The 19,799-nt window shown below is 45.7% G+C and overlaps 1 protein-coding gene across 5 annotated transcripts in view; it reads right to left on the bottom strand.

The window, feature by feature from the left end:
* Positions 1-1,930: 1,930 nt before the first annotated feature.
* Positions 1,931-19,799, bottom strand: part of grin2db (glutamate receptor, ionotropic, N-methyl D-aspartate 2D, b) — an 83,711-nt gene continuing 65,842 nt past the window's right edge. For all 5 annotated transcript variants that reach the window (XM_058057660.2, XM_078798799.1, XM_058057665.2 and 2 more), the window contains 6 exons: positions 18,996-19,225; positions 17,516-17,676; positions 15,364-15,433; positions 15,156-15,273; positions 7,101-7,336; positions 1,931-7,008 (listed from right to left, as the gene is read on the bottom strand). In XM_058057660.2, coding sequence (XP_057913643.2) covers positions 3,871-7,008; positions 7,101-7,336; positions 15,156-15,273; positions 15,364-15,433; positions 17,516-17,676; positions 18,996-19,225 — 3,953 coding nt within the window. In that variant the 3' untranslated portion in view covers positions 1,931-3,870. The remainder of the gene's footprint in view (positions 7,009-7,100; positions 7,337-15,155; positions 15,274-15,363; positions 15,434-17,515; positions 17,677-18,995; positions 19,226-19,799) is intronic.

Here is a 19,799-nt window from a genome sequence, read left to right as displayed (position 1 = left end):
CCGGTGTCGGGATGAAGGGCTTTGCAGGCTCGTGACCTCGTCGAAACAGGCGGCTTCCCCGGCTACCCAACATTTGCCGTGGTCTTCGAACGCACCACACATCTTTCAGACTGAATTCATCTCAACATGCACTGATGATCCCGGGGCTTTTTAAAATGAGCTCTCTTAATGATGACTGATTTGTTTTTGTTTGTTTTTTTTTGTACAAACTGCCCCCACACAGATATAGAAAAAAAGCAATCGGTGTGCAGATAAAAGATAGCGCTTGCCAAAGGGGGAATTGAGAAGGTCGACTAAGCCTTGGATCTGTGACAACATGCACAAATATAACGCACAGCCCCTTATACAGCGAGTCAAGTCCCCGTTTCGCCATTATTATCCACATAAAAAGCTACAAATTGTAAAAGTAGGTGTTGTTTTGCTACATGGCGACAGAGCTACATTCAACTACCGTAGAAGAAGAGCTGGGCTGTGGCTGGTCTTAGTGTGAGAGATCAAAATGGATGCCATGCTGGCAGCGTTCACACAGTGGACGGACGGCTCCTAAGGGATCACGCTACACAAAGCGTCTTGGACTTTGTACCGCACGGATTGCTGGGTTTCACCTCACGTCACATCCGCTTCAAAGATACTACTTTGTGTACTTTGTACACACTTGGAGGTAACAAGAACTGCAACAAATGAGCATGTGACCAATTCTACCTGTTGATGACTCCTAATGAAATATCATCACATGACTACTATCAGGAGAACCAGAGTATAGAGGGGGAAGAGTCACCTGCCGTGCCCCAGGAAGGTGCACCGTATTCGGGCTTGTTCTCCGAGCAGCCACTGCGACGCCACGGAGGTCTCTGGTAAACTTTTTGAACTCGGAAAGTGAATTTATTTGTGTGTGCTTGATTTGCTCATCTGCACAGCACGGGTCATCTGATCTCATTGGTGTTTTTTTTGTTTTTTTTTTTAAGCTAAAATGTTAGCTTGTCAGCTCTCTTCCATTAAGCTAACACTAAACTGTTAAGATATCCTCTTTTCTCCATGTTTACAACATTCATGCATTTTCTACCGCTTATCTTCACCAGGGTCGCAGGGGGGGGGGGGTGCTGGAGCCTATCCCAGCCTATCCCAATCACAGGGCACATATAGGTAGCCGTGATTTTAAGCCTTTATTGTTGTCTTAAAGCTTCCTCTTTTAGAAAAGAAACTTGGTGTATGACTCGGATGCTATGAACATCCAGCAGCAACACAACATTTTGACATGACTACTATTAATTCTTTTTCATTCATTCATTTTGGCGGTGGTGCCGGAGCCTATCCCAGCGGGGTACACCCTGGACTGGTGGCCAGCCAATCACAGGGCACATATAGACAACACGAAAACAAAAATTTCTTAAAATGTATAAAAGATAAGTTAAAAATGTGAATGGTATGATAGCAAAAACATGTTTTTTGAGGAATACCAGGAATATTAAATGATGAAAAATTTTCATTAGGAAGATATTTCAAGAAAACAACCTGACCGGGTCATTTTTGACCCACTTATGGAAGGTTGGGGTAGTAAGACAAAAACTAAAATTTCTTAAAATTTATAAAAAGCAAGTTAAAAATGTGAATGGTATGATAGCAAAAACATGTTTTTTGAGGAATAACTGGAATATGAAATAATGACAAATTTTAATTACAAAGATATTTCAAGAAAACAACCTGACCGGGTCATTTTTGACCCACTTATGGAAGGTTGGGGTAGTAAGACAAAAACTAAAATTTCTTAAAATTTATAAAAAGTTAAAAATGTGAATGGTATGATATCAAAAACATGTTTTTTGAGGAATACCTGGAATATGAAATGATGACAAATTTTAATTACAAAGCTATTGCAAGAAAACAACCTGACCGGGTCATTTTTGACCCACGTATGCATCTAAGGGTTAATTTGCCATTTTTATACTTAAAAAACGTCAAATTTTTGACTATAAATAAGCCGTATTTATGTAACTATGAAGTAGCAATACAGTACATATGTGTTCACAGAGATGGCCGAGGGTGGAATTGAACCCTGGTCTCCTAGCTGTGAGGTCTACGCGCTAACCACTCGACCACCGTGCAGCTCTCATCTGGTCTCGTTGGTGGTTTTTTTTGTTTTTTAAGCGGTTCTTTGCGTTATTTTTAATGTTAGCACATCAGCTCTGTTACATTAAGCTAACACCAAACTGTGTCCTATTTTTTTTTTGTTTACAACAATTGGGAAAAATGTTATGCCCGGGCATAAAAAAAAAAAAAAACGGAAAAAAACTGTACAGCTTGCTTGAGTTGTATCACGCAACCCAAATTATTGTCGGAAGTGGAAAATGTGAAAATGAGCTCGATTTAAGGTGATATGGAGGTCCTGTGAAAACGTTCCGAGAGTTACTTCCATGATGTAAGCTTCCACTCGTCTTATGTTTTCATTCATCCCACCTTCTACAATTTCCAAAATACCGGAAGCGACGCCATGTTGTTGTTCAATGTGGTTGAAACCCAGCAATCAAAGATATCGGACGTATTCGCCCAGCCGACGGACACACGTTTCGGCAATCCGTGTCACATTAAAAATGGGAATATTGCTCATTGCTCAGTGTCATTCCGTCTTCCGTAAGCATAGTTGTTACCAAGCGTTATCACAGTGTATCTTCCTGTCCAAACGATAGGAGCATTGAAAGTCCAATAAAAACGCTAACGTGTGGATTGTGCAGTCGTAGCAAGTGTTGGAAAATACGGGGAATTGTGCTTCGTGTCATCCGTCATCTCCGATATCCAGCTCGTGTTTTTCGCTTTACTCATCTCGTCAATCCAAATATGAGTCAAATGCACCAATCATCCCACGACAGGAAAAAAAAAAATAGCCTTCTTAAAGGTATAAATGAATAGTCATTTTCCCATATTCCCATTTTTCCCAGATTTTTCCCACAGCTCCCACGTCCAACACGAGCCACATCCAGCCTCCTCTTTTTCAAAACACTAACCCAGTCAGAGAAATATATTATTATAACAGTTGGAGAAAACTGGAGAGAAAAATAAATGCTAGTTTTTTTTCTTCTTAATATTTCCCTTTTAAATATTATTATTATTATTATTATTATTTTTCGTCCAAATACTCTAATACAGTTCTGGCTGGACCACAGGTGACGTAGCAAGCTCCCAAGTGGATCCCGTTCAGTTCAGAGTGTTTTTGGAATAAAACATGACATCACATAGAATGGGGGAGGGGGCATAGGCAAAGGGGCGGGGTCCTGGGTTAGAGCTAGATGGGTCTGATGTCGGTGTTGCCGGGTCGTTCATGAATTGCCCGTCGGTGACGTTGCACAAGAGAGGTGACTCGTTGAGTCATTTACAAAAGCAAAAGCGGGGGCCCGTTTGGTTGGTCGCCATCCACCGTTGGGGCGGGGCGCCCCCCCCCCCCCTCCTGAACCCACCGGAAGTCTTCTCAAAGCCAGAGGGAGGGAGACGTTTCGAGCACACGGCGTGTTTGTGTACAAATATGACATCATTACTCACACAAGGTCGGAGTACGGACTACTCCCGTCCGCAGTTGTGACCCGGCGAGGGGAGGAGAACCGATGATGACATCACAAAGGTCAACTCTGAGCGGAGGACAACTTCCGGAGCTGTCGCCCCCCTCGGTGACGCGGCCTCGCCGTCGCTCTCATCCAAGGGGGTGTAGCTTACCCTGGTGTGGCGTCTCACCGTCGCGCTTACGAGAACGTGAACAAGGGAGCGGGCGGCGGCGGCGGTGCTGCGCTCGTGCAGAGCAACGCCAGCGTCGGGATGAGCTCCGGCCGCCCGCTCAGTTCCGTCGGTGTCGGCTCCCACGTCTCCCTCTCTCCTCTCCCCCTGTCATACCTCACTCTCCAGGCTGGAGAAGTGGGCTGACCCGCGGCGTGAGCACAGACTCTTGGCTTTGAGTGGCAGGTGAGGCGAGTAGAACCTCCGCGGTTGCGGCACGGAGCGTAGTCTCTGGTACTGGAGTTTGGCACTGGCAGAGCCCTGAATCTGACCCGGGCCTGCCATCCCCACCCCCGCCGACGACGGTGACACCGACGACGAGGACGGCGGAGGCGGGATGGGCATCGGGAGGTTTGTGGGCGACAGAGAGGGCGGCTGAGGTGGCGACGGTGGGGGTTCGGGGGCTAAGTCGGCGGGCGGTGCGCTGAGGTTAGATTGGCTGCCTGATTTGGTCTGACCGGTGTCCGACTTGGGGGGAAGGGCTTTGGGGCGCGGGCCCCCACTGAAACTGTGACAGTGGGGGAGAAGCTCCTCCTGGCTACGTGAAAGCGAGGTGGGTCGTCTCTTGGAATGGGTGGCGTGCGGGCGGCTGTGGGGGTGCGGGTACGGATGGGGATGGGGGTACAGGCTGCAGGAACACATGGTGGCCCGTCGACCCTCCGCCCCTCGGTCCCTAGCTTGCCTCTTGCTCTTCCCTCCCTTCCACTTTTTCTCTCCCTTAATCGGGATCTTGTCCATAGACCAGTATCTCCTCGGTGGAGGGAACGCCGCGGGGGGCGGTGGCCATTGAGAGCCCCCTGACCCCCAACCTGCGCCCGCCCCTGAACTCCAAAAATCAGAACCAATCCAGCCTTCTGCCCTGGTTCCGAGAAAGGAATCATCCCGACTATTGACACTGCCGCCTCTTTCTCTGGAGGGGTAGGTCCCAAAGAACCACCCGCCCCCACCTATCCCGGAACCGCCCCCCTCCCAGTACCTTTCAAAACGCCCAAACTCCCCCGACGAGCCTTCGTCCGAGTAACTGTCCTCCGCCCGTCTTTCTAGTCTATCCCTTTCGGTCTCTGACGCCGCCCCGCGACCCGCCCTCCTTCCTCTGTCGCCCGCCCGTTCCCTGACCCGTTCCCTCTCCTCGTCCTCCTCGTCTACCTCGTCGTCCTCGTCCTCAGAATCCCACTCATGGAAGGAAAGACCCTCTCTGGTCTGTGCTTTGTCTTTCTCATAAGGCATCAACAATGGCCGCCTCTCTCCGACCCGGCTGCCGTCGTCCCGATCCGTTCCTTCGCTTCGCCGCCGCTTGCTGGATTGGAAGAACGGGTGCAGGGATGCGGGGGGCGTGTTTGGGTCGCCCCCCCTTCCGTTCACCCAAAATTTGACCGATGCGGGGAGTTTGTTGAGGTTGGGGTAACGTTTACTGGGGGTACGGTGCCTGGGGTGAGAATGGGAGGGTTTGGGATGGCGTTCCCGACTCCGCCCGCTATCCTCCTCTTCCCTGTCGTCGCCCTCCTCGCCTCCTTCTCTCCTCACTCGCTCCCGCTCGCCATCCCACGAATCCCGTCTCTTGTCTCCAAACACGCTGCGATACTGAACCGAAAAGGAGGAGTAGTCTTGTATGCCTCCTTCCCTGTCTCCTTCCACGTCTCCTTCCCTCTCCGGCTCGATGTCTCCGTCCTCCGGCTCGGATCTTTTCCCCCCGGTTGATTTCTTCCTTTTCTTTGTCTTCAAGGCCTTTTTCTTCTTCTTTTTCACTTTTCGCCTTTTCCTCTCTCGCTCGCGTTCTCGTTCCCTTTCTTCCCGCTTCTTCCTCTTTTTGTTCTTTTTCTTCTTCTTCTTCTCTTTCTCCTTCTCCTTCTCTTTCCTCCTCTTCTTCTCACGTTTTTGCCTCTCGGCGTCTCCGCCGGCTCCCGTGCTCCTCTCTCTCTCGCTCCAGCTCGCCCACCACTCTTGAAGTTGGGACAGTTGGCTGCCCCCCCTCTCCCGCTCCCGGTCACCCCAGGATGTGCGTGGCTTCCTGGGGGGGACGGGCGGCGGCAGGCGCCCTTGGCTGAGGGAACGAGGCCGAATGATTGAGCGTTCCCTTTCCCTCCCCCTCCCGAGGAGAAGGCTGGACTCCTCCGTGAGCTCCTCGTCGTCGTCGTCGTCGTCGTCTTCGTCGAGTCCTCCGGTCCGGGAGGAACTGTACGAGTACGTGGGGGAGGTGGAGCGAGAAGACGAGGCAGATGACGACGTGGATGTGGAAGATGTCGTTGAGGAGGACGATGAGGAAGTATAGTGCAAGGACGCCGACGGCGAGGGTGGCGTATACGAGGGGCTGAGGGGTACTGGCACAGGAAGTGAGAGCGGGGGAGAAAGGGGGCGTGCCCTCCTTCCTCCTCCCTCCCTCACTCCATCTCGTGCCTCCCCCCTCCGCCCCAGCGGCAGAATGTTCTCATAGAGCGGCCCTCCGGGTTCCTTGGGCTTCTTGGGCCTGCGCCTCCTCCAAAAGGACGAGGGGAGAGGGGGAGAGGGGTGTGGCGGTGGAGGTGTAGGAGGCAGAGGAGCTTGACTCTTCGGAGGCAGTCTGGGAGTTCCGAGAGTTTTAACAGCCCCTTTCCCCTGACCTCCGCCGCCACCTCCCACTACCCTCTTCCCCACCCCGTGGTCCACGCCCTTCTCCGAGTAGAAGGCCACAGTGGCTGGAGGGGGCTGGGGGTGGCCCCTGGGCATAGTCTTGGGGGTCTGGGACCCTGCCTGCTGCTCCATGCAGGGCCCTAGTCCCTCAGGGTCAATGGGACCGTAATATCTCTTATAACCGTCAAGCCCCCCGCCCCCTCCAGCAGATGCAGCCCAGTTTGGTGGGACTTTTTGAGCAAAGGGTCCCATGTCGGGAATGCCCCCCCTTACAGGCCTCGGGTTGGCAGCTGTCGATTTAGGAAGTCTCCAGCGATCCACCACGGCCAATCGTCGATCCGGCCTGGGCAGGAAAGTGGAGCAAGGGAGGGGCGCACCGGCAATGGGGGTGCCGGCGGGACCCACTGCTGTTCCTGAATGCACCACGGTGGGAGGAGAGCCGGGTAGGGGCGTCTTATAGACGGGCTGCTGTTGCGGCGGCTGCTGCTGCTGCGTTATGGCGATAGCCGGGCTCGTCATGGACGTGGAAATAACGTGCGCTTGGGACGGGACCGCCACCATAGCGGTGTGGTGATGTGAGGCCAGCGATTTAGCGCCGCCCGGCGCCGTTTCGTCTTCGAAGCTACAGCAGCTATACATGCCCTGAGGAGAAGAGAAACAAATATATGATGCTTGGGATGAGTTCGATTCCCAAAGGGCTAATGCTAGCATACACTCACGTCAGGGAGGCTTACCCTGCTGATGGCTAGGAGGAAGTCCAGTTTGCCTGAACTGGTGGCCATGCAATGGCGCAACTTCCAGTACACCAAGTGTTCCCAGGCAAACACCAGCAGGCTGAGGCCCATAGCCACCAGAAGCATGTAGAAGACCCCAGCCATGTTGTCAATATCTAGCTTACTGCTCATCACCTCAATTTTGTCATTGTGGCAGATACCTGACAGCCAAAGGCGCTCCAGCATTTCTATTTCATCTGCAAAAGGGGGAAAGTGGGGGACGGGGGGTGGGGGGCAGGGGGGGAAAGTGAAGATGAGAAGCAGGAGGGGATCGATTGGGTTCCTCGTGACCAGAACAACAAGCAACAGAAGATCATAAAAAACATTTATTTATTTCTTTTTAACAAAAAAAATCATTTTTTGGTCTTACCTTTTATTTGTATATTTCGCCAGGATAGGTTCTGATACTTTGTTGTAAAAGTGTGATCACACTCTGGTGAGCTTGTATACATGATCCTCCATCTTGGCAAATATATTTCATGCGTTCATTTGGCTTGCTGCTAAGCAGCTGTCAAAAAAAAAAAAAAAAACTCTCCATGGAAGGACGGCAGTGACAAGCACCTTCCAGTTCATGCCCGCCCCGCCCCGCCCCCCCCCCCCCCTTCAGGATGAGGAGAGTACTGCAGCGCCTCCACGTATGACATTGCTGTGTATGATTATCAAGAATAACGATGAACGTTACACAGGGTGGAGTCGGGACACAAGGAAGGGACAAGCCACAATGGATGGATTTGGTGGTTGGATGGATGGATGGATGGATGGATGGATGGGTGGAAGGTGGTTGGTTGAATAGATGGATGGGTTTGTTGGTCGTTGGATGGATAAATGGATGGATGATTGGATGGGTGGGTTGGTGGTTGGATGGATGGATAGATGGGTTTGTTGGTGGTTGGATGGGTGGGTGGGTGGGTTGGTGGTTGGATGGATGAATGGGTTTGTTTGTTGTTGGATGGATAAATGAGTGGATGGATGAATGGATGGGTGGGTTGGTGGTTGATGGAAGGATGGGTGGGTTGGTGGTTGGATGGATGGATAGATGGATGGGTGGGTTGGTGGTTGGATGGATGAATGGGTTTGTTGGTGGTTGGATGGGTGGGTGGGTGTGTTGGTGGTTGGATGGACAGATGGGTTTGTTGGTGGTTGAATGGATGGATGGATGAATAGATGAATGCATCGGTGGGTTGGTGGTTGGATGGACAGATGGGTTTGTTGGTGGTTGGATGGATAGATGGATGGGTTTGTTGGTGGTTGGATGTGTGGGTGGGTTGGTGGTTGGATGGATGAATGGATGGGTGGGTTGGTGGTTGGATGGATGGGTGGGTAGGTTGGTGGTTGGATGGATGAATGGGTTTGTTTGTTGTTGGATGGATAAATGGGTGGATGGATGAATGGATGGGTGGGTTGGTGGTTGGATGGATGAATGGATGGGTGGGTTGGTGGTTGGATGGATGGATGGTTTTGTTGGTGGTTGGATGGGTGGGTGGGTGGGTTGGTGGTTGGATGGACAGATGGGTTTGTTGGTGGTTGAATGGATGGATGGATGAATGGATGAATGCATCGGTGGGTTGGTGGTTGGATGGACAGATGGGTTTGTTGGTGGTTGGATGGAAGGATGGGTGGGTTGGTGGTGGGATGGATAGATGGATGGGTTTGTTGGTGGTTGGATGTGTGGGTGGGTTGGTGGTTGGATGGATGAATGGATGGGTGGGTTGGTGGTTGGATGGATGGATAGATGGGTTTGTTGGTGGTTGGATGGGTGGGTGGGTAGGTTGGTGGTTGGATGGATGAATGGGTTTGTTTGTTGTTGGATGGATAAATGGGTGGATGGATGAATGGATGGGTGGGTTGGTGGTTGGATGGATGGATGGTTTTGTTGGTGGTTGGATGGGTGGGTGGGTGGGTTGGTGGTTGGATGGACAGATGGGTTTGTTGGTGGTTGAATGGATGGATGGATGAATGGATGAATGCATCGGTGGGTTGGTGGTTGGATGGACAGATGGGTTTGTTGGTGGTTGGATGGAAGGATGGGTGGGTTGGTGGTTGGATGGATAGATGGATGGGTTTGTTGGTGGTTGGATGTGTGGGTGGGTTGGTGGTTGGATGGATGAATGGATGGGTGGGTTGGTGGTTGGATGGATGGATGGTTTTGTTGGTGGTTGGATGGATAAATGAATGGATGGGTGGATGGATGGATGGATAAATGGATGGGTGGGTTGGTGGTTGGATGGATTGATGGGTGTGTTGGTGGTTGGATGGATAAATGGATGGATGGATGAATAGATAGAAAGACAGACAGAAAGACAGACGGACGGATGGATAGACATATAGCTGGATGGATGATGGATGGATGCCAGAGACAAGGCCATGTAAAGACACATAAAGGTTAATACCAATGATACATACAACGCTTCGATACAATAGAGGATCTAATAGTGATCCCTGCGGTGCACCTTTTCTGTTTTCTGCTAATGCTAACTCTCCAGATGGATGTATGGACGTATGGATGTATGCCAGAGACAAGGACATGCAAAGACACATAAAGGTCAATGCAAATCCGAGTGTTTCCACAGGATGACTTTCTTTGGGTCCCTTAATCCTCTTTGACTTGTTGAGGTCAGGGGTGAAAAACACCAAACAAGGAATGTCCAAATAACAAAGAGGAGCAAGGAAGTGGTTCTGGGAAGATAAATGACACAGACAAGCCAATCCCAACACGGTAAGGAGAGTAAATGAGGATTCCGGGGCCCAACTGTGATGCCATGGGGGGGGGGGGGGGGGGGGTAGCGGGGTGATGAGAGAGTCTGAAATAACGTTTATTAAGGCGGGAAGGAGAAATCGGACAAAAACACACGGAGGACGAGAAGCTGAGATTGTGTCATCATGACAAACAGCAGGAACGCTCTGGGGTGAACGTGGCGAAGAGGGAACATCATCATCATCACCATTTCGGGCGCTCGGCATCGCCATCAAGGTGCTGAGCTCTGAGGACAGGATCAGGTAACGTGCCAGGAATTAGCCACATCCGCTTTAGCCCGATTTTCATTCATGAGCTCTCGGACCGAAGAAATATGAACTTCACTGCCGAGCTGTGATTGGCCGGCGGGGTGGCCGGTGTTACCACGGCGACGCGGCGTACGCTCGGTGACGGAAGCACAGACCGACGAGGCTCGTAATGACGGCGTTTCCTCGCTCGACGCCGAGCAAAGCGGTTAAGACGCGCCGCCGCTTTGAACGCGACACGGCCCCGCCAAACGCTTTTCAACGGCGCCATCATTAGCTCCGCTCGCCTGGCTCGCACCGAGCTGGGCTCAGTCATCTGAGTGATCCAGGAAGGCGTCTCCCAGAGACGATGATTAGCGTGCCAACAGATGGACGCCACGGCAGGTAACAACTCGCTTTCAGATTCGCCTCATAAACACGTCCCGCGCTTTCCAAAACACGCCCCGCCTCCTCGCTGCCGTGTCCAAACGTAACCCTGATGTGAAAACCGCCGCGTCTTAGCCGAGACGTTTCCTTTTTTTAAACCCGAATTCTCCCCCGCCGTCTTTGCGTCTCGCTTTTTCTCTCCCATGGCCTGCTTGTTCTCACCCTGGACTTGAACTATGGCACTTGTTTGTGCTCTCAGCCGCTGCCAGCTCAGGCCTGCCAAATCTGACAGGTGTGTCAAATTCACACCGCCGGCAGGTCAGGTCAGGTAGAGTAGAGCTAGCGTGCTGCCAATACAGAGCCTGAACGCACCACGAAAGCTTCATTCAAAGACAATGTTTAAACCAGGTGTATTTGTCTCATTCATTCATTCATTCATTTGCAGGGGGGTGCTGGAGCCTATCCCAGCTGTCTTGGGGAGAGAGGCGGGGTACACCCTGGACTGGTGGCCAGCCAATCACAGGGCACATATAGACAAACAACCATTCACACTCACATTCATACCTATGGACAATTTGGAGTGGCTAATTAACCTAGCATGTTTTTTTTTTTACTTCTAAGAGCCAGTGGTGTCATTAGGCCTATTTTAAAATGTTCTTAACCCCCCCTAAATAATTTGATATTTTTATAGATTTTTTTTTAATTTTTTAAAATTTTATTTTTAATTTTTTTTTACCAAAAAAAAAAAATCTCAAATTGTATATAATAGGAAAAAATCAAGCTAATAAGCAAGCCAATAAGCAGGCTAATACTAGCCTACTACTACTACTAGTAGTAGCAATAATCATGCTGGAGCCTATCCCAGCTGTCTTGGGGCGAGAGGCGGGGTACACCCTGGACTGGTGGCCAGCCAATCCCAGGGCACATATAGACAAACAACCATTCACACTCACATTCATACCTATGGACAATTTGGAGTGGCTAATTAACCTAGCATGTTTTTGGAATGTGGGAGGAACATGGGGGGGGGGTAATCTAACCCAGGTACGGCAGCTGTCGTATGACTAGGTAGGACTGTTCCAGTCTTTCTAGATAGTAAAGCTCTAGTCTGTCTAGGCAGGACTAGCTATGACTAGTTAGGACAGTACTAGTCTGGTAGGACAGGTGCAGTGTGACTAGATAGAACAGCTCCAGTCTGCCTGGATAGGACAGCCCCAGTATGACTACATAGGACAGTTCCAGTGTGATTCTATCGGCCAGCCCTAGTATGACTAAGTAGGACAGTTCCAGTCTCTCTATATAGGACAGCTTCAGTATGACTAGGCAGGACAGTTCCAGTCTCTCTATATAGGACAGCTTCAGTATGACTAGGTAGGACAGTTCCGGTATAACTAGATAGGACAGCTCCAGTATGACTAAGTAGGACAGTTCCAGTATATCTAGATAGGCCAGCTTCAGTATGACTAGGTAGGACAGTTCCAGTATAACTAGATAGGACAGCTCAAGTATGACTTGGTAGGACAGTTCCAGTGTGACGAAATGGGACAGTTCCAGTATAACTAGATAGGACAGTTCCAGTATAACTAGATAGGACAGCTCCAGTATGACTAAGTAGGACAGTTCCAGTCTATCTAGATAGACCAGCTTCAGTATAACTAGGTAGGACAGCTCCAGTATGACTTGGTAGGACAGTTCCAGTATAACTAGATAGGACAGCTCCAGTATGACTAAGTAGGACAGTTCCAGTCTATCTAGATGGGCCAGCTTCAGTATAACTAGATAGGACAGCTGCAGTATGACTTGGTAGGACAGTTCCGGTGTGACGAAATAGGACAGTTCCAGTATAACTAGATAGGACAGCTCCAGTATGACTTGGTAGGACAGTTCCAGTCTATCTAGATAGGCCAGCTTCAGTATGACTAGGTAGGACAGTTCCAGTCTATCTAGATGGGCCAGCTTCAGTATAACTAGATAGGACAGCTGCAGTATGACTTGGTAGGACAGTTCCGGTGTGACGAAATAGGACAGTTCCAGTATAACTAGATAGGACAGCTCCAGTATGACTTGGTAGGACAGTTCCAGTCTATCTAGATAGGCCAGCTTCAGTATGACTAGGTAGGACAGTTCCAGTCTATCTAGATGGGCCAGCTTCAGTATAACTAGATAGGACAGCTGCAGTATGACTTGGTAGGACAGTTCCGGTGTGACGAAATAGGACAGTTCCAGTATAACTAGATAGGACAGCTCCAGTATGACTTGGTAGGACAGTTCTGGTGTGACGAAATAGGACAGTTCCAGTATAACTAGATAGGACAGCTCCAGTATGACTTGGTAGGACAGTTCCAGTCTATCTAGATAGACCAGCTTCAGTATGACTAGGTAGGACAGTTCCAGTATAGGGTTGATGCAGCATCCAAAGTGTGTAAGGGTTAGGGCTAGGGATAGGGTTAGGGGAGGCATGCCCATATACTGTAGGACCGCCATCACACTTTATTGTTGCTAAACAATAAAGTGTCTTCTCTGGTTTGAGTGGAATCACCTTGTTAGGTTTTCAGCCATTCAGCCAGAGCAGAGCTGTCCTACCCGGTCTTTCATCCTGCCGTGAGAACACGCGAGGCGGATGATGAGAATGCCCACGTCTGACCGGGTGTGAAGTCCCCGCTTCCCCCGGTCCGCCCATTCAGCCATCTGGGGCGGCGCGCCCGTTTAATGGATCTTGGCAGCAGAGCGGCTCCAGCAGCGTGGAAGCGGATGAAGCATCCGCATGCCAGAAAACAACTAGAGGGCTTTGTCGGCTACCCATGAGCAAAGCTGGTTTGGAGCCAGGCGTCCCATTGTGACAACAAACGTGTGTGGCGGACCGCGTGTGTCAATGACGATCAGGCATTAGCAGCCGAAAACCGATTTCATCTACCACACACACACACACATTGGAGAGACTCTTGCTAGCTGACTGGGCTATGCTAGTCCAGTCCTCCAGTCCCATTGTATGTAAAGTCTTCATGAGCAAGCTCCACATCTAAACACTGAAACCAGTACCGCACCACCATCACACCGGTGGTGTCAAAAGGGCAGCCTGGGGGCCATTTGTGGCCCGCAGCTGTTTTTTTATGGCCTTTAAAAATATCATTTAACAAGAAAACTAAAAAAAAAAAAACCTGCAAAAATGTAAATTCAGCAGTAATTTTCCAAAAATAAAGTAAAAAATATGAAGCGAAAAAATTGGAATCTAACAAGAAAATAACTTTGAAATATTATTTTATGGCCTTTGAAAATATCATTTAACAAGAAAACTAACAAAAAAAAACAGCAACAATTTAAATTCAGCAGTAATTTTCCAAGAATAAAGTCCAAATATGAAGCAAGAAAATAACTTTGAAATATTATGAGGAAAAATAATGTCATTTTTTTTAGCATACAGTTGAAATAGGATGCTTTTAAAAAAAAACTTTTTGGGAACATTTGGTTGGGAAAAAATATTATGAGGGTGAAGTGGTAGAAATGTGGGAATAAAGTCATAATTGACAAATGAAATAGTTGGCATGAAAACATCAGCAGAAATGGAAAAATAGTTATAATCTGATGACAATAACGTAAAAATATTAAGAGAAAACGGTCGTATTAAAAAAAAACAGCATTTTAATAGCATACATTTTCAGAAACAAAACAATAAAATGGCAATTTTTGGAAAAATAAGTTGGGGAAAAATGAAAACAATAAATAAAAATATGATAAAAATATAATAAAAACAATAATAAAAACAGCAATTTTATGAGAATGAACTTGTAATATTATGAGGAAAAATAATGTGATTTTAGTAGCATTGAGTATTAAAATATTGTAAATATGTATTAATATTTCTTGTTTATATTATATATTATAATATTTATTTATAATGTTTATAATAGTTTTATATATTTTTTTATAATATTTATATTAATATTTGTATGTGTAGCAATTTCATGAGAATAAACTTGTAATATTAGAAGGAAAAATAATGTGATTTTAGTATCATCGAGTATTAAAATATTGTAAATATTTATTAATATTTGTTGTTTATATTATATATTATAATATTTATTAATATTTTTTATAATATTTATATTAATATTTCTATGTGTAGCAATTTTATGGCAATAAACTTGTAATATTACATGGAAAAATAATGTGATTTTAGTAGCATCAAGCATTAAAATATTGTACATATTTATTAATATTTCTTGTTTATATTATAATATTTATTTATAATTTCTATAATATTTATATATATTTTTATAATATTTATATTAATATTGCTATGTGTATTATTATAATATTATTTAGTAATAATATGAGAAAAAAACTAATTATAAAGTTATGAGGGAAAAATACAATATATAATTTTAAGTCATAACATCCGAAGAAAATTTTAAAAGGAATATTTAAAATATATATTTAAAATATTTAAAAAGGAAAAAAAGCAGGAAGTTGATATGAATAATGTGTTTTTCCCCTTATATAACAAAGCTATGATGAAAGTGGTTGCATCCTTCCATTTTTGGACACCCCTGCATTCCAGGTCCTAATTCCTCAACACCTAACACCCCCCGCCCCCCCCCTCCAGCCATTGACATAATTAGTGTCTCTCCACCCCCCCCCGCCGGGTCTCACCATCTCCCACCAGCTGCAGAAGGGCCAGGTCAAGAGGACGTTTCCAGCGTGAGTTTTTGTGCAGGGCGATACCGTAGCCTGTGGTGGCAAAAACCTTCCCCGAGCCTATGGTCATCACCTTGGACGAAGAACAGGCCGATGAAAGAAACCCGAGGACAAACCGTATGGAAACCTTGCTATGATGACGAAGAAGGTGCGTCCTACCTACCTTACAACCTTCGTCCTTCCTGGCCATGTAGTTCAACACCGCAGCGTCGTAAATAAAGGCATCTAGTTTCCTGTGAGAGGCGGAAAGGGAACATTCAGTCATCCGTGGAGGAGGATGGACGGATGAAATGTCCACTGGATGACAGACACCATCATATATGTATTATGGGATGGAAATATTCCCAAAGTAAAACGTTGGAATGGTGGAAATGTCACGGCTTCTTGTTAAGCTTTTGCTAAGCTAATGACGCCGATTTAGCCGATGTCGTGTAACGGAGGAACCACGACGCTCCTCGATTTGGTAGAAATTGGTAAAGATGCAACTTTTCCAGATGTACTTTTTAACATTTTTAACAGCGGGATCACGGCGTAGCGCGACACTGCTATGGCGACGGCAGCCATTTTTCAGCGGAGAGATATTCTTGGGCTTTGGCGTCAAGAAGGATGCAGGGGTGTAAAAATATGAGGAATGAAAAGTTAAGCCTTCGCACGCAAGAAGCGAGAACGGGCGGAATAGCAAAGCAGGGCTGGCGGAGAAAAAGCCAAAAGAAAATGTAAAAAAAAAAAAAAGTTAAGGCAGAGATGCGGGAAATTTATGAGTGTAAAGAGGGAAGGTGGGGGGGGTGTGGGGAAAGGATGGGGATTTATACGCGGTGACAGCGGGAGGAAAAAAGATTTCCACACTTCAGGGGGAGAAGACACGGGATGGAGATGGAGAGGGATGAGGATTAGAAAGTTGAAATACGGACAGAGCCAGAAAACACACCGGAAGGCGCGAGGCGGGACGCAAATAGAGCCGAGGAAGACCGACCATTGGATAAAAATTCCCATTATGTTTGGAAAGGCGGATCGCTGGAAGCGACAAAGAAAATACTTGAAATTTCAAGCGACTGTGACTTCCATTTGCTGTGACAAGGCGGGGAGGCGGGGGTGGGGATAAAGTAGACCAGGATTACCCAACAGGCATGCCTGGTGATGGGATTGTAGTGGAAAAGGAGGAGGTGCGCTGGTGTCGCCTGTGTGAGCGCCGTAGTGAAGGTGTCGGCGGTGACAGGAAGTGGATGCGGGAGGAAACGCGCCAGAAAAGATGAAAATGAGATTTGGAGCCACAGTAAGAGAGCTCACACATCCATCCATTCATTCGCTTTTCACACTTGATAGAAAAAATATTTCAATTTTACACTAAAAACTTCCATTTTCATATTTAATAACGAATAATTATTTTAAGAATTATGGTTATGGTTTAATTTCATTTGAACATGCATCAGATTCCAATTGAGTGCATCCCATAATCAGTTCCCAGTTCCACATGTCCAAAAGGAGTAGGAAGAAGCAAAGCTTATTAAATCCTACCCCTCCATCTGGTACTTTTACAATCACTAACTCTTACATTTGTTCACTTCCTGCTTTCCTAATGTAATTTAAGATTTGTTTTTTTAATGTATTTTATACATTATACATTTTTATACATTTTTATACATTTTTATACATTTTTATTTTTATTTTTATTTTTATTTTTATTTTTATTTTTATTTTTATTTTTTTATTTTTATAATATAAATTTTTTCTACTTTTTTCATTTTATTAATTAATAAAAAATAAAAAATAAAAAATAAAAAATAAAAAATAAAAAATAAAAAATAAAAAATAAAAAATAAAAAATAAAAAATAAAAAATAAAAAATATATTGTTTTTTTTATTATTTTATTTTATTATGTGATGCACTCAATTGTAATCTGATGCATGTTCAAATGAAATAAAACCATTAGCATTAGCATTAGCATTTCCATTACCATTACCATTACCATAAGCATTACCATTACCATTACCATTACCAAGATATGATAAAACCAGAGAACAATAAAGAGTGTGAAGTGATTTCTGATTGAGAACAATTATGAACAATTCTGAATAATTATTATTATGAATAATAATTTTTGTCTGTGGCAAGGTGTCACTACACCACTGATGTAGTTCTTTGGCGTAACAATGTTCATAACAACAATAATAACCAATAATATTAATTATGGGACACCCCTCGTTAATGATGGTGCACCCCGAGTTGATGTGTCGTTTTTCCATAAGCATCTGGGAAGGATGTTCGGAATGGAAATGGAAAACGGATGGCGCTGAAACGGCGTGTAAGAACCAACCCGGTCTTGAGGTTGAGAATGGCGTCCTCCACTCCTCTCTGGTTGTACTTGCCCATGTACTGGTGCATGTCCGGGTAGTTGGAGCGGATGTTCTTTTCCGTGCTCCCGTTGGGCACCGTGCCAAACTTGAGAGGCGGGTACTGCTCCTCGGGATGCTGGAACTAAACGGGAGGCAAGAGATAACCTCAGGCTGTGCAACAATCTGTTTGACCTCTTACTCTCCCCTTTGCACACTCACCACTTTGGACTTAGGAGGACTTAGGAGGACTTAGGAGGACTCAGCAACTCTGATGTTGACTGAGATTCTCGCCTTTTCTTCAAGTCCTCCACTTTAATCAATGCTAACGCTTCAATTCATGCTATTTGGCTCCCGTATGACTTTAATTAGCCTTTTTTTTTAGCTCATCGGTATCAAGGCCTTGAAGTACCTTCTTGTCCGAGAGGCCCGACACGGTGTCCAATAAGACATATGAGACAATGAAAACCTTTTAACATTATTAGAGTCCTCCAGACATGAAATAACACCCCTATAGTCAATTTTACACTCCTATTACCCAATAAATTTGACATAATAAGATAAAAAATACATATTATAAACATGAAACCTGTTAATTACCTCATAGATATACTTTTTTGACATTATTAGAGCCCTCTACACATGAACTAACACCCCTATAGTCACAAATACACTCATATTACCCAATGTAGTAGACCTAATAAGACATATGAGACAATGAAAACCTCTAAATATGTGTTTTAACAACATTAGAGCCCTCTAGACATGAAATAACACCCCTATAGTCAATTTTACACTCCTATTACCCAGTAAATTAGACATAATAAGAGACAAAATACATATTATGAACATGAAACCTGTTAATGACCTTCTAGATATATTTTTTAACATTATTAGAGCCCTCTACACGTGAACTAACACCCCTATAGTCACAATTACACTCATATTACCCAATGTAGTAGACCTAATAAGGCATATGAGACAATGAAAACCTCTAAATATGTGTTTTAACAACATTAGAGCCCTCTAGACATGATATAACAGCCCTATAGTCAATTTTACACTCATATTACCCAGTAAATTAGACATAATAAGAGAAAAAAGACATATTATAAATATGAAACCTGTTTATGACCTCATAGATATACTTTGTAACATTATTAGAGCCCTCCACACATAAACTAACACCCCTATAGTCACTATTACACTTATATTAACCATACATAAATACATATAAAAAAATGTGAAACCTGTTAATGACCACATCTTTGGGGGATAAAGGTCAACGTGTGGACTTTAAGCAGGACTTAGAAGGACTCAGCAACTCTGATGTTGACTTAGATTTGAGTCCTTTCTTCAAGTCCTCCACTTTAATCAATGCTAACACTTCCATTCATGCCATTTAGCTCCCTTACGACTTTAATTAGCCTTTTTTAGCTCATCGGTATCGAGGCCTTGAAGTACCTTCTTGTCCGAGAGTCCCGACACGGTGTCGATGTACTCCTCCTGGATCATGAAGGCAGCCAGGTTAGCCGTGTAGGAGGCCAGGAAGATGACGGCAAAGAAGGCCCAGATCAGCACCATGATCTTGCTAGTTGTTCCTCTGGGGTTCTCCACCGGAACCGAGTTGTTGAAGACGATGGCCCATAAAAGCCACACCGACTTTCCTATGGTGAAAGTCGACCCACCGGCCTCTGTCCACAAACACCAGAATCAAACCTGAGCAACTGATATAGCAATAAAAATGAGCTTCATAGCCTTCTAATAAATACTCATCATTAGAGCCCTCTACATATGAAATAACACCCCTATAGTCCTCGTTACATTCCTATTGCCCAGTATAGTAGACATTATAATGAAAAATACAGTGAAGAAAATAAGTATTTGAACACCCTGCTATTTTGCTATTTCTCCCACTTAGAAATCATGGAGGGGTCTGAAATTTTCATCGTAGGTGCATGTCCACTGTGAGAGAGATAAACTAAAAAGAAAAATCCAGAAATCACAATGCATGATTTTTTAACAATTTATTTGTGTGATACAGCTGCAAATAAGTATTTGAACACCTGTGTATCATCTAGAATTCTGACCCTGAAAGACCTGTTAGTCTGCCCATTAGAAGTCCACCTGCACTCCATGTATCATCCTGAATCAGATGCACCTGTTTGAGGTCGTTAGCTGCATAAAGACACCTGTCCACCCCATACAATCAGTAAGACTTTAACTTGTAACATGGCGAAGACCAAAGAGCTGTCCAAAGACACCAGA

Source organism: Doryrhamphus excisus, linkage group LG19 (assembly GCF_037039965.1).
Source record: "Doryrhamphus excisus strain RoL-2023G ecotype Guam linkage group LG19, RoL_Dexc_Guam_v1.1, whole genome shotgun sequence".
Classification (NCBI taxonomy): Eukaryota; Metazoa; Chordata; class Actinopteri; order Syngnathiformes; family Syngnathidae; genus Doryrhamphus; species Doryrhamphus excisus.
This window is presented reverse-complemented; position numbering and strand designations above follow the sequence as displayed.